At 39.9% G+C, this 14,836-nt stretch overlaps 1 protein-coding gene across 4 annotated transcripts in view; it reads left to right on the top strand.

Annotated features, from left to right (window-relative positions):
- TRAPPC11 (trafficking protein particle complex subunit 11) overlaps positions 1-14,836 on the top strand; it is a 77,472-nt gene that overhangs the window by 22,246 nt on the left and 40,390 nt on the right. For 2 of the 4 annotated variants that reach the window (XR_014011733.1, XM_081208736.1), the window contains exons 24-29: positions 89-154; positions 243-399; positions 1,006-1,117; positions 2,987-3,078; positions 4,053-4,186; positions 5,203-5,370. Coding sequence is in view for 3 of the 4 variants with exons in the window: in XM_081208736.1 (XP_081064862.1) it covers positions 89-154; positions 243-399; positions 1,006-1,117; positions 2,987-3,078; positions 4,053-4,186; positions 5,203-5,370 (729 nt within the window). In the remaining variant the exon portion in view is untranslated. Of the gene's footprint in view, positions 1-88; positions 155-242; positions 400-1,005; positions 1,118-2,986; positions 3,079-3,509; positions 3,630-4,052; positions 4,187-5,202; positions 5,371-7,611; positions 8,915-14,836 lie in introns of those variants that run through there. The other 2 variants (XM_081208735.1, XM_081208737.1) reach the window with 2 other exon arrangements.

The raw sequence follows: 14,836 nt of genomic DNA, 5'->3' as shown, positions 1-14,836 counted from the left end.
GAAGAATGATAAAGCTTTTGCTACTTTTTGGATGTTGGGCTATGAAAATTGAAACTGGAGGATGATTTAGGGTTTCTCTTTTATGCAGGATGAAACAGTTACTGTGGAGACGGTATTTCCATTTGAGGTAGCTGTTAAGTTTGTCTCAGCTAAGGTACGTTACTAAAACCTGGTTGAAAACATTGCCTGGACAGACAGTATGAACAATAAAATGACCCACCTTTTGTTTCTCTTCCTGCCAGTTTGAGCATTTAGATAAAGTATTTTTGGACATCCCATTTTTGTTGATGACAGACATCCTCAGTGCTTCTCCTTGGGCTCTCACTATTGTAACCAGCCAGCTGCAGCTTTCTCCTTCCATGATGCCTGTGGATCATCTAGAATCTTATGTGGAGAATGGTGAGAACCTTCCTGTGTATTCTTAAGCACCCTTCTGGGATGTTGTTTGGGAAGAAACCCATTGATTGTTACTGCATTACGCCAGGCATACAGTATGTGTTTTTATTTTATTTAAATAGGATTATTTTGACTTATATTGCATAGAGTTAGTAAGCTTTTCTCAAAAAGCAAAACCTGGAGATTAATTTGACTCCCTTGCAAATGTACTCTTTCTGCATTTCCTCCACCACAATCAACATTTTGTCATAGTTGCTGCACAGTGAAATGTCTGCACTTTTACAATAAAGTAACATTGCAGAGATGGTTAAGGCCCACCAAGTCCTGTTTGACTCTGCAGATATTTGATTAAATATAAGCCTACCTTTTGTCATTAAATGACTGCTCCTTCTGTCTTTATGTGATTTGGTTCCTCTGCTTTTTGCTGGAAAGTGTTTTTCACAGGAAAAAGTGAAAGTGTTCTGTGCATATGCTTGTGTTCTTTATAGTCTTCATATATTAATGTTTGCTACACTTACTTGTATGTAAATATAGAGTATGGTCATATAAAACATTCATAATGATTTCTGTATCTGAGAAACTTTAGACTGAACCTGACTTTTCTGATAGTTGTTTTACAGACAGGTGAAAGTGCTAGTGAATGTTTTTGCCTTCGTTGTCCATCACTTCCTACTGGTCAAAGTGGAGTGGCTACTGGAAGTTATGTAATTTCCTGGAAAAGGTAAATATTCCCATCTACCTCTTCAAATATCCCATAGGTTAGTCTTGTACAGTGATACCTTGGGTTAAGTACTTAATTCATTCCGGAGGTCTGTTCTTAACCTGAAACTGTTCTTAACCTGAAGCATCACTTTAGCTAATGGGGCCTCCCACTGCTGCCGTGCCGTTGGAGCATAATTTCTGTTCTCATCCTGAAGCAAAGTTCTTAACCTGAGGTATTATTTCTGGGTTAGCGTAGTCTGTAACCTGAAGTGTATGTAACCTGAAGCGTATGTAACCTGAGGTACCACTGTATATTTCTTCCTTATTGATGAATATCAATAAGCATTATCACAGTTCAAGCCTTCTGGCATACAATTTCGGCATAACCGAGAGAAGCCTTGGCTATCTAATATTGTATCTTTTAGCCAGATCCAACAGTAGTCCTTTAAAATAGCAGGGGTGAAATAGACTGTGGAAAAACATTCACACAGATACCCCAGGCAGAGGGCTGCTGAAGAAACCCATTCACACAAATTTTGAACACATGAATCTAGAGAGTTCAGATAAGGCAGATCAGCATTTCTCTGACTATTCAAGGCACACTCCCAGCCGAGGAGCTTGTTTTTTCATTATCAGCTCCTTAGTGAAACAAACAAAGCATTCAGGGAACCAGTTCTGTAGCAGAATGCAGTAGGAACAACTTTCATAATATATTGCTGAAAAGAAGAGCTTGGAGTGAATGTTGCCCAAGGCAGAATTTTGTCTGGAGTCTTAAGTTTACATTGTGGACTCTACTTTGTAATTTACCTGGGATGGGGGCTTGGGAAACTCTTCATCAGGTTTTGCTGGGCTTCTGAGGACCCAACCCACCTGGTGCCTTGAGGCCTCTGCAAAGGCTTTGGCCTGCCTGCCATGAATGGGGCTCTTCTCATTGCCCAGCCTGTGTAGTCCTGTGTGTGAGTAACTAACAGCATGCAGACCAAAGCCTGCCTATAAGCCTCATATGCTTATGTGCTGAATCTGTGCCCATAACGCCAGGTGGCCATGAATGCTTCTGCTAGTGTGGTGAAGAGCCCACGGTGCAAACCTTCAGACCCAACACTTTAGAGGCTTCATGTAGCAGATGTGGGGTTGTGGATTCTAGCTAGGCTGTAGTTTTAGGCAGAATCCAAATACTGGTTCTCAAACGGCTTAGTTGTCGAACAAATCAGCTCCCGAACTCCGCAAACCCGGAAGTAAGTGTTGCGGTTTGCAAACGTTTTTGGGAAGCCGGATGTCCGATGCGGCTACCACTTGAGTGCAGGAAGCTCCTGCAGCCAATCGGAAGCCGCACCTTGGTTTTTGAATGGTTTCGGGAGTCAGAACAGATTTAAGTTTGAGAACCAAGGTACCACTGTAGTATTTTATCAAATTCAGGAACATAGATCTTTCTGCAAAATTTATTTTATGTATTTCACTCATCCCTAAAATTTATGGCCATTGTATATTCTAAGTTCATATCTAGGTATTGCAACAACCTAAAAAAACCTAAAGCAAACAAAAATAATCTGCATTGAGTAGAAAGTGCTGTTGGCAAAATGAAAAGCTGAAAAACAAGGTCCCTATGCTTTTCTGTTCCCATAACCATCTGCCCTTATTGTATTTTGGTGTTCATGTTTTATAACCTTTATAATTCTTCACAATACTTATCTTGACTTATTATGCAAAGCACTGAATTGTGCAAATCTGTTTTTGTCACCTAGATCCTAGATCCCTTTTTATCCCATGCCTCTAATAATTTGATTTTCTTGTAACTCTTTCCTCTTATCTTTTAAACTGAAAATTAAGAAGTCGTTTACTGCTGATTTTTTTGTAGTGTTAAAATATTTATCTCTGTTTTCTTTTAAAGGCGCACAGCTGAGAAGAGCATACCTGTTGTTAATACTGTGATCACACTCCCCCACGTTATTGCAGAAAGTATCCCACTCCATGTTAACGCAGGTAATGTAAATTTATGCATAAAGTCATACTCGACCTCAGATGCTCTCAAACCGCAGTGCAAAATTAGATTCTGGTGTGTTGCAAAAGTGTTGCTTACTAACGTAGTTTGTGGACAAAGTCATTTCTCCATGAAATGTTAAGGATTGGGTTGGGTCCACTTTGTCATACTTGGATTAGATCCACTAAAATCAATGCAATTTAAGTTAGTCATAAGTCCTATTGATTTCAGTAGGTCTGCTGTAAGTATGACTAAGTTTAGATCCAACCCTTTGTGCTGCCACAACTCGCTCCAGTTTCTAAAATATAAGAGGCAAAAAAAGATCACAGTTCACACAATTGATAGATGCAAATTCTGCTTGTCACCTGTTTCCATCTTAAGAAAACTTCCATGAGAAGACACACCATTTCTTGAACATCACTTCTTTACCCAGAAACATACAAAAGCAGACCGACTCCCAAACCTGTCCAATGAGTGTGACAGGCTGAACATCCTGGGTTCAAATCTTTGCTAGGCCATGAAGCTGCTGGTGATATGGCGCATCATTTTGCATGTTTTGTATGTTCCATCATTTTGTATGTTTCTGGGGAAAGAAGTGATGCTCCATTCGTTTGTTACAGATGTGAATTTTCATAAAAGCAAAAGACTGAAATAGGTTACTCTAGTTCCATTTTTTAAAAATCCAGACTGTAATGCACAACCTTCCCTTTTCACTTACTGCTGACAGATGGAATTTGCCTTGCAGCACTTCAGCAACTTAACAGTGTCTAAAAAGAGACTGGTATTTTCGTCAGTCCTACGTGAAGCTACAATGTTTTCATGGTTACTCCTGTGTTTAGTACATTTTTAATCTTCTTGGTTTCTGAGGTATATAACCCTAAATAGTGTTAATATATGCTTGCAAAGTTGAGAAAGCAACAATAAATGCTATTTTTGCTGAAATACATGTAACTTCTGTTACACTTTCTTTCCAAAGATTTGCCCTCGTTTGGTCGAGTCAGAGAATCCTTACCTGTAAAATATCACCTGCAAAATAAGACCAATATTGTTCAAGATGTGGAAGTGTTAGTGGAACCCAGTGAAGCCTTCATGTTTTCTGGCCTTAAGCAGGTATGGCTTAGACTCCAAACTTAAAAGAAGTATTTTGTTACAGTTGTGGGATATTGGAAAAAACCTCTTGCATACCTTCAAACTATTATCTGACTCACACATAGGATAACTTGATTGTCCTAAACATGTCCAATAGTGTTCTGAATATTGTGTCCATTTGCAAAACTTAGAGGTGGAGAAACTGGGGAATAAAAACCACAAGATATCCTTGTTTGAGGGAAGAATGACTTTTTACATAAATCTGAAATATTAAGTTTGTATATACAGATATATATGGGGGGAACTTTGCATTTATCTATAATTGAGAGAGAAACTAGAGTAGAGAGAGGGTAGGGAAAGAAAAGAATGATGGTGGTAGGAAATTGTATGGTTTATTACCTTAAACTGTATGCTCCCATTCATTACATGGGCTTGCTAATCGGAAGGTCAGCGGTTCGAATCTGTGTGACAGGGTGAGCTCCTGTTCCTCTGTCCCAGTTTCTGTCAACCTAGCAGTTTGAAAGCATCCCAGTGCAAGTAGATAATAGGTACTTTTGCGGCAGGAAGGTACAGTGTTTTGTGTGCTATGGAAATCGTCACGGTGTTCCATTGCACCAGAAGCGGTTTAGTCATGCTGGCCACATGACCTGGAAAGCTGACTGTGGATAAACACTGGCTCCCTTGGCCTAAAGCGAGATGGACACCACACCCCATAGTCACCTTTGACTAGACTTAACCATCCAGGGGTCCTTTACCTTTTCCATGGGGAACTCTGATACGGTTGTGACTTCAGCAGCTGCCATTTAAGAAACAGACAACTTGTAACAGTCACAAGATATACTTGAGCCTTTGCAAGTGCCGGTCAGGAGGGTTGAAATTACAAGGTTAAAGTTGAAAGAGCGAGGAGGTTGAGAAATTGAGTGGGAATAAAAAGAACATACTAATGATTCACTGCTTCAGACAAACGTTTAAATAGCCTAGATTGAGATCGAAATCCCAAAAAAGGACTGATTACGGACTTTGAACTGTATTTTTAGATAAGATTGCGAATCCTTCCTGGTACCGAACAGGAAATGTTATACAACTTCTATCCTCTCATGGCTGGATATCAACAGCTGCCATCACTTAATATCAATCTCCTACGGTTTCCAAATTTCACCAACCAGCTGCTTAGAAGATTTATACCAACACACATATTTGTAAAGGTAAGGTATAATAATGACATCTGTGCTGTTTAGAGCTATTTCAGTACATGTGTCTTGCTTAAAGACAGTTGAGTATTAGGCTAGACTTTTCAAGCTGGCATAGCATCTACCCAGAAATTGCAAAATGTAAGAAGCAAATCTATAATTTGGAGTATAGTCAATTAGAAGGCTCTTGTTGACTGCATTTTGCAATAATTTAATTGGGATTCTGAGGAAATACTTCCTGTTAAGACTAGCTTACATCATTTTATGAGAGAACCAGAGTATCTATTCAGTCTGTAAAATGTGCTAAAGCTTCTGCCTGTAGTCTGTGATCCAAATTAAAATTAGGCAAACAATAGCTGCTATTTCATATTATATTTCAAATATACAAATATAATTTGTAAGATGCTTAGTTGAAATAGTTTCAAGATAGAGTAAATATCTCTTTGGGTTATGAATTACCATGATGCTAAATCAAACCTGGAAATAACTGGAATTGAAAAGAGTCTAATATGAACACAAAGCACCAATGGCTTCTTTGGCATTTGTTAAAAGTATTCATATGATAGTGGAATTATTAGGCACTATGAAGTTGATTAATGAGTCTTTTCTCCCAAGCCCTTTTTTTCATAGCAAGAATTGGTCTACGTTAATTGAAATATTCATACTCATTATGTTACTGTTACGCTAGTGGCTAGGAAGAGACATGTCCAGGCAGTGTTAGTGAAATAGTTGAAAAAATGTGATGTGCCTTTTGTGAACTACATTTAAAAAAACACAACCTAATCCCCTCCCCTGTCATAGCTCTTCATTCTACTTGATTTGCATTACAGCCAAAAAGGATGGGTGTTTCCCATACATTCTGACAATCAATATACTATTGAGATGAACCACCTACGTTGCTACACCTTTTTGCCAGCTAGAGACATAAGCCTGCTGCCTTTGGGAAAGAAGCTCTAAGCATGTGTAGCATCTTTAGCTGTACTTCCTTCTTGCCCATACTCTCATACATGGCAATATTAGTTTCTCTTCCTAAAAGAGGGTGGGGGGCTTCCCTAAGGGATACATTTCATTCCCTTTCTGCTCTAAAGGAAAAAAAGTTGAATAAACTGAGTCCCGGATTGTGTTAGACTTAATAATCCCTCAGCACTGAAATAATGTTAAAGATACTTGCCATTATAAGTATTGTAGTTGCTTAGATGTAATAAAATTGTGGTCTTAAATGCTAAAGAATTGTCATTTTGCAAGTTATACTTTTGTGCATTGTATCTATAGAGACTGTTGGAGCCAGTGACATCAGTTCAAAATTCATTCTAAGCTATTGCTACTAATGTTTTTGAAAACTAGGTGGAATTTTACAAATCTGGAAGAATGATAGGAGTCATCTTGCTCATGCTGTAAAGTTTCTAATTAAGTGGCATGTATTTATCTTCTTTAAGAGTAACAAAATGCAGTATTGTTAGTCCCACAGAATGAGAGACATTAGATAAACATTTTTTTAATAGTGGAGCAGCTTGCTGATGGAAATCCGAAAAAAGAGAAGGATGCTCAAAGTGCAGTTGCCATCTAATTATTGCCGCCTTCTGCCTGTGACTCTGCTGTAACTAACACATGTCCAAACTCCTTTTTGTTTGGATTAGAAGTGATCCAAGAAAATATGAAAAATCACTCTTACATTATTTCCACCAGTGAATGAATGTAATGCTCTTCATCATTATAGCCTGAACTTCATTGCTTCCTTGTAGCCAACGCCTAACAGTGTTTGTTTTAACAATCCTTCAGTGCTCACTAATCTCAATGGGACGTGCCTCCAATTAAATATTTTTAAGAGTAGAACCCTAGGCAACTTTCTCTACAGTAAATATGCAGAGTTTCTAAGCAGCAGTTGCACATGAAGAGGGCTGGGGGTGAGGATGAGGATGGGGGGCAAGGAGGCGGTGAGGTCAGTGAAGCTCTGGTTTGGTGGTGAAGAATGCCACCACTGCAGGTCCAGAGCTCCTGAACCTCGCCACTGGCTTGTTCCAACCCCACCCCAATGAATCCCAACGTAGCTGCTAGGAGGAGGATGCTACTCTAGCTGCATCTGCTTCTAAGTAATATTAGTCTGTGCCATGAATTGCAGTACAGTGGATTTACAGTTTGGGGCTGAGTGAATTCTAAAAGGCAAGAAACCAATATTGGTATGTAGATTTGTACTGTACTGCTGTATACTTGTAGATTCAACTTAAATATTAAATCTGTTCTCTCTTCCTTCTAAAGCCACAGGGCCGTCAACCAGATGATGCTTCTATCGCTGCTGCGTAACTGTGGATTCATGCACTTAAGGGGGAGAGTTTTGCACATACTTTATAGAACTCTGCTTTTTCCAAACTAATTTTGCTCAGTCTACAAATGAAAAACTTAAAAGCCAAAACAACTGCTTAAAGTCTTAATTGAGTCTCTTTATGGACTTGATTCGAACAAATAATATATGGGGGAAAGTCAGTGTTCTAATTTTGCGTGTGCGGGTTTTTCTAAGTGTGCGGGTTTTTTCTTGGACTTCACTGAAACGGAAGTGCTATTTATTATGTATATGGAATATTTTGGCAATATGAATGACGTTAACTTGGCTAAAAAGAAGAAGAAAATTTATTCTGCCTTCAGTAGCCAGTCTTTGAGGTGCAACGCCTGTGGTGTTTGCTATAATAACTGATTCCACCACTGGCCCTCAATTTCTATAGCATTTAAGTCTCACTTGCTTTTAGAACCTGCTTTTTGTGCCCTTCTATGTTTCGAGTACAGAACAGGATTCACTTCATATGCTTATTGTCTTCTTAGGCACTAGCTACTTGATGCATGATTGATAATTTGAAGCATTCCATGAATAAGTGTCATTTTGTGCTTGCATCTGGTGATAATTGAGAGTTGCTGGCTATTAGTAGTGCTGTGCAAACCACTGGGAAGCTGTTTTGGGGGCCTTTCTCATGAAGAGGCAATGATAGCAGTATTGAGAAGCTGCTAGTTCCTAATGGCAACTTTGCCACTGAACAACCCTTGGCTTTTTCAAGCAGCTCTTCAGCATCCTTTGACAGTCATTTACTATAGGAGAAGAGAAACCCTAAATACCACAATACTACAAAATGATATGGCTGGATTTTGTTATCAAGTAGCCAAATGCATCTTAAATGCTTGGCCACCCTTGCAAAACTATCCTATTGCTATGGTAGGCCTTTTGGGAGAAGCTGAAACATTTGGCTCATGTGTGAAGCCATATGCTTAATTTTAGCAGTTCACAGCCAGGTCTGCTACCATGGACTGGCTTAAAAATGCTTTCTACTGTAAACTCTAGTTGCTAACTGGAAGCCATTTTGTGGAAAAAGGCCATTACACTGCAGCAATATCATCCAGTCTTCAGACTTTTATCCAGTCAATCTCTATCAGGGTTAACTCTCCATGCAGAATGTCAATTAGTTAACAGAAATTCATCCTATCAATGTTCATGTGAGCCGGTCACAGTAAATCATGTAAATAAAAGTGTTTCGTGATTTTTTTCATTGTTCAATAAATTAATTTAAGCTTTGGCTTTTGGATCTCATAGTGTGTCTCCTTTTGGATCTAAAGGAAGATCAGAGCCCAGGGTACAATGTGAGCTAACAATGTGAGCTGGGAAATTTCCTTGTTCAAATATCTCCTCAGCCATGAACTTGCTAGGCCTTAAGCAAGTTGCCTTTTCTCAGCTTCAGTCCCTTCATCTGCAGTATGAGGATAACAACTGGCTTAATTTCCAGGTCTGTTGACAATTGCTGGCATAACATAGGCAATGCACTTCGGAATGCTTGAAGTGCGATCTAAGCACCAAGGAGTGCTATCCTGAATTTTTACAGCAATTTATGAGATGAATAGTGTCTTTATAGTATGATACAGGTTTAGGAGATACCGTATTTTTCGCTCTATAACACGCAGATTTTTTCTCCTAAAAAGGAAGGGGAAATGTCTGTGCGTGTTATGGAGCGAATGTGTGGTCCCTGGAGCCGAAAAATGAGGCAAAAATCAAACCGCGCTTCAGGGAGAAGGGAAGCCTGAAGAGAGCAAGTGGCAGCTTTCCTGCATTCTGCCTCAGGGTCTTACTGCCCGCCCTCTCTGTTTCCTTGCTGTGTTTGCTCAAACGGAACAAAGAGCAGGGGAAGCCCCTCCCCTCCAGGCAAGAAGAGGGGAAAAGCAGAGCGTCCGAACAAAGAGCAGGGAAAGCCCCTCCCCTCCAGGCAAGTAGAGAGGGAAAGCAGAGCGTCCGAACAAAGAGCAGGGAAAGCCCCTCCCCTCCAGGCAAGTAGAGAGGGAAAGCAGAGCGTCCGAACAAAGAGCAGGGAAAGCCCCTCCCCTCCAGGCAAGTAGAGAGGGAAAGCAGAGCGTCCGAACAAAGAGCAGGGAAAGCCCCTCCCCTCCAGGCAAGTAGAGAGGGAAAGCAGAGCGTCCGAACAAAGAGCAGGGAAAGCCCCTCCCCTCCAGGCAAGTAGAGAGGGAAAGCAGAGCGTCCGTCCTTCTATCCTGCCCCTGCTCCGGAGGAACAATGTTTGTAAAGGGAAGAGAGACTACAGGTTCGGCTTAAAATTCTGATTTGACTTCCTGCTTTTTGTTTTTGGAGACACACAGCATTCAAATATGCTTTCTTCCATTTAAAGAGGGAGAGAGAGAGAGAGAGAGAGCACACGCTGGCTGGCTTGGGTGGGTGGGTGGGGGGAAACTTTTGCCTTCCTTTCCTCACGTTATAGCCCTCTCCTGCATTCTTAGCCTTCTGTGTTTTTCCTTCCCTCCCCACTTAAAATGTGGTTACAAAGCATGGATCCACATGGATCCTCAGGATCTTTGCATTGGGTCACCCCAAATTCACCATCAGAGCACACAGCATGCCCATGGCTACAGCCTGCCCCCCCCAAAAAATCACGCACCCACTGTTGCCTGGGGCTGCAATGGTGCAAAAACGTGGTTACAAAGCATGGATCCACATGGATCCTCAGGATCTTTGCATTGGGTCAGCCAAAATTCACCATCAGAGCACATAGCATGTCCATGACTACAGCCTGTCCCCCCCAAAAAAAATCACGCACCCACTGTTGCCTGGGGCTGCAATGGTGCAAAAACGTGGTTACAAAGCATGGATCCACAGGGATTCTCAGGATTTTTGCATTGGGTCACCCCAAATTCACCATCAGATCACATGTCTGTGGCCACAGCATGAAGCACAAAAATGATACGTCCACTGTTTCATTCAGAATATTTTTCCCCTTGTTTTCCTCCTCTAAAAACGATGTGCGTGTTATGGTCAGGTGCGTGTTATAGAGCGAAAAATACGGTAATATTTTTAAATGGCATAAATGTCATCCGAAGCAGGTTTACACCTGTAACCTGAAGGAGGTTTCTAAAGTAGCATTTGGCATTATTGTAGCTGGCTTTGTACTAATAAAAGGGTCACCCATATGGTAGTATTGATGACCAACCCAATGTCAAAAAGTATACTTCCTCACCTTCAAACACCTAGTGGAGGTGGATATGTCTTCATCTTCCTCCTAAAGGAATCTAAGACCATGGCAAGATCTGCCTCAGTGCTACTATTGTGGCCAGCTGACCGGATAAGCAGCTATCTGGAAATGAACCAAATGTCTTTTTAAAAAATAAATAAATAAATAATGACACAACTATACTGAGGGACAAGGGAGAAGAGAAAATATGTGACTAACTTCCTCTAGCCTCATGAATGCAGTGAACCTCATTTTGATGAAAAAATGAATAAATCAAGTTGCTTTAAACCAGAAAATAACAAATTGTAGAAATAAAATAATAATTGTAACAAAGCAGTGTTGATCCTGAAGAAGTATGTTGTGCAACTGAGATGGGATATACAAGCTTTAGAAGTAAACTGACCAGTTATTGCTGCAAGATCAGTCTAGCTTGATCTTAAAGCTGCTCTTGAAATCTTATGCTTACTAACCATTGCATAAGTTGAGCTGCAACATCCCAGACATAACAATGCTGAGTTGAGGCTGAATTTTATTTGCTTTTTTTTTTTTGCTGCTTTGAAATTTTAAATTTAAGACTTTCACAAGCACATTTATTTTCTTCAAAATTCTGATGTTTGGTTAAAATACAAGCTGATTATTTGTGGTCTATCACTGGGTGAGCATCTTTAAGCCATTCCTAAGAGGGGCAGCCTTTCTAGTCCACCAATCCAACATTGATTTTCTTCACATAGTATTAGCAGCATTATAAATGCCATCTCTTGAGCCCTTAAAAAGTTGGCTTGCCTTTCATAAGGTCTAAAGGAAGGAAAAAATCTGCCCACAGACGCTGTATAAAGTGCACTCTGGTGGACTTTACAACCAATGTGAGTAAAAATAGACCATAAGGGTAGAAGATGCATTAAGTCCTCCTGATTTTTCATTTGCATTAACAGTATAAGATCCCCTTTTTGCCACCAACATGAAGCCTGCACATGACCCTGTCAAAGAGTCATGGAACTTGACAAGAAAAAAATGGTTATCTACTTGTTCAAGAACCCCCAGTCTCTTCTATTGTTTGAAGGCTTTCAGTATGTTTGATTGCATAAACAACAAAGGAAATACATCTCTGGAACACCATTTCAGAGCACATTGCATTGCATTAATTCTGTCCTCCTTCTAAAGCCACCTTTTTAGTTAAACCTTTGGCACAACCCCTTAATCTTCAACCCTTATTGAAGCTAAGTTTATGTGGAACCAAACTGAACACACATTCTTGCCCTGCTTTATCCTTCCGTCCATTTCCCTTCCCTGTGTTGGAATTTTTTTATTGGTCTCTCCTCCAAGAAGTTTACAATCTCTTTTGTTACTTGTGTTTCTTGTTTCTTAATGAACAATTCATGCAAAAACACAAAGCAGGTTTGGGAAATAAAGAACTGGGGTGTTCTTCAGTATTTAAAAGGCCAGGATCACAGGCCCATGACATAAATGTGTCTGGGCAAATTAAAATGTTGGATGGCTATGGTCTCATTGGCACTGCACAGCAGGGTGTGCTAGGTCACCCTGTAAGCAAGGGGGGGAAAGAGTTTTTTTATAGTTATTTTGCAAAAGGAAGAGAAAGATCTGACATGAAATGCTTGCCCCTTAACAACATTCCTGATACATTAAAAAAAAAGCAACAGCAACTGGGGGGGGGGGGAGATCTGGAATCTTTACTAGAAGAATTTCCAAACATCTAGTGGGGGGATTAAAGACTTTTCATGCTGGTAGTCACTAAGGAATTATGGCCTTCAGAAACCTTAAGCATGAACAATCTTGTGGCAAATAGTTTAAAATCCATACATACACCTAAAATAATAGCTATTGAAGAAGAGAATGAAAAAATACATTGTGCTGATGGCATATCTTTTTAATATAGGTTAGTGGTTTCCTTTCCATTTTAAGTCAAGGTTATAGCACTTTTCTTTATTGATTTTGTCATTGTGATGGCAGAGTGTTGTAGGGTGTGTCCAGACCCGTAGGCTATTGTACAACGGAGCCGTCTGTCTTCTCTTACTAAAAGGTTATTATATAAACACAAGTGAAGACCCGCCAAAAAGAAAACAACCACCACCACCCGCTGGTAGTGTATTTCGGTTTTACTTGTTTCTACATTCCATCCCTTTGTAAACTATGTGTTAAGCGCAACATTTTTTTAATTTGTAACTTTGCACATTACATCTTAAATGTTTACTCTGTGCAAAAAAAAAAAAGTATATAAATCCTTTTTATTTCTGTTAGATGTACATATGCCCCACCACAAATCACTGGTACATTTTGTCATTGCAATATTAAAAACTGTTTTGCTCTTTCTATTTTCATTTGTTTCTAATGATTCAATATAACATAAGTAGCAAACCATTAAAAGGATCAAAATCTACAGCAGTGGTTCCTAATTAGCTAAGCACTGCAGGCACCCTGTTTTTCAAAAGCCAAGTGGACCCCCTACTTTTGAAATTTTTTATAAGTCTATAGTAGTTTTTGTTACCATGTGAATGGTGCCATGGGTGGGTTATGCAGATACCCCGAGTTCCATGGACCAACAATTGGGAACCACTGATCTAGAGTATAAGGTTTTTCTCAGTGTTGTGTCTCTATGGCTTGCTCAGCAATTGGACATAATTGCTGAGTTACAGGGGAGAGAGAAAGCACTAGGACCAGTTACACTTCAATCAATGGGCCAAAAGAGCCCCTATCCCTTCTTTGCCACCAGCAAAGGTATGTCCCCACTTGTGCAAGCCCAAAATTATCAGTGTCAGCTGATATTTACAGCAAAGTAAAAGCTGGCGGTTATTTCCCACTTCAGAATGAATCGAAACCAAGTAACCCCGGAAGCTTCATACACTTCCGTGTCTTGGAAAAATGACTAGGCCCTCAAAATCAAAAAACATTCTTTGATTTATTTATTTTTTAAAGGGGAGTAGCTGCAGTGCTGAACTCTTAAGTTTATTTAGATGTGACCCAATAAGGATGAGGTGGGGAACTGCATCTGGGTGGAGGGCTGCATCTCACTCACAGGCCATGTTTGACAGGTTAGCCAGGCCATCCACCTATTATTCACCTGTCATAATTACGCCAGGTGACCCATTTTTCATACCTCTGAGCATGGGAGCCCCGGCAATCAGCTTTGCACTGGGGCTTGCAAAGCACCATGCACTGTGCTTTGCAAGCCCCGATGATCAGCTGGTTATTAGCACTTGCAAGCCACTGAACAGACATTCCCCACTGCTGCAATAGGGGTTTACTACAGCACCAGGTGATTCCGGTCAGGTTACGGATCTGGCAAGCAAACTCTATAAATAGATGGCTAGCAGTTGCTTATTATCCATTTTACTCTTTCATTCAGCTGGCAAAAGATTTGGATCCTGATGTTTATTTTCATACCAGTACCCAAATTCTGAAAGTGCTGGCAACCCTTATGGACTACAGAGGCGCAAAACACTTTATTTAAGCTTACACCTACCTCAGTAAGTGTTTACATTTGCATTTTTAAAATGAAGAAAACAATGAGAAGGAAATAGACTACTGCTGCAGTTGTCTTTTTGTTTGAGTGTAAAAAAAAGAGTAATTATATATGTGTGTGGGGAAAGGAGATATTTTGGCTGCCGTTATAATCCTAATTCTTGGGAGCCACCCAATCTATAGGAAAATCACACTGGAATAGCTTCAGTCAGTGCTGAGTTGTGATGTCAGCTAATTATCCTTGTAACAGTACAAATGAGGAATCTAATCCTCAGTAATAATATAATTTTGTGTGTCTGTGTGAAATCATTTTGTTAATTTTAGTTGTGTCTTATTGATACACCATTTTGAGACTTGCAATTAAGTGGTTTGTAAACCTAAAGAAATACATAAAAATTAATATTGTGGTGGCATGACGTCAGGGATATGTTTCATTTAGCAGGAAACTTTATTTTTCCTTTATGTCTCCCACTTACTTTGCATGGTGGTAGCAGTTAAAAGGATAAATTAAA

Source organism: Podarcis bocagei (genome assembly GCF_964188305.1).
Source record: "Podarcis bocagei genome assembly, chromosome: 9".
Lineage (NCBI taxonomy): Eukaryota > Metazoa > Chordata > Lepidosauria > Squamata > Lacertidae > Podarcis > Podarcis bocagei.
The sequence above is the reverse complement of the archived record's forward strand: the minus strand, read 5'-3'. Positions and strand labels throughout refer to the sequence as shown.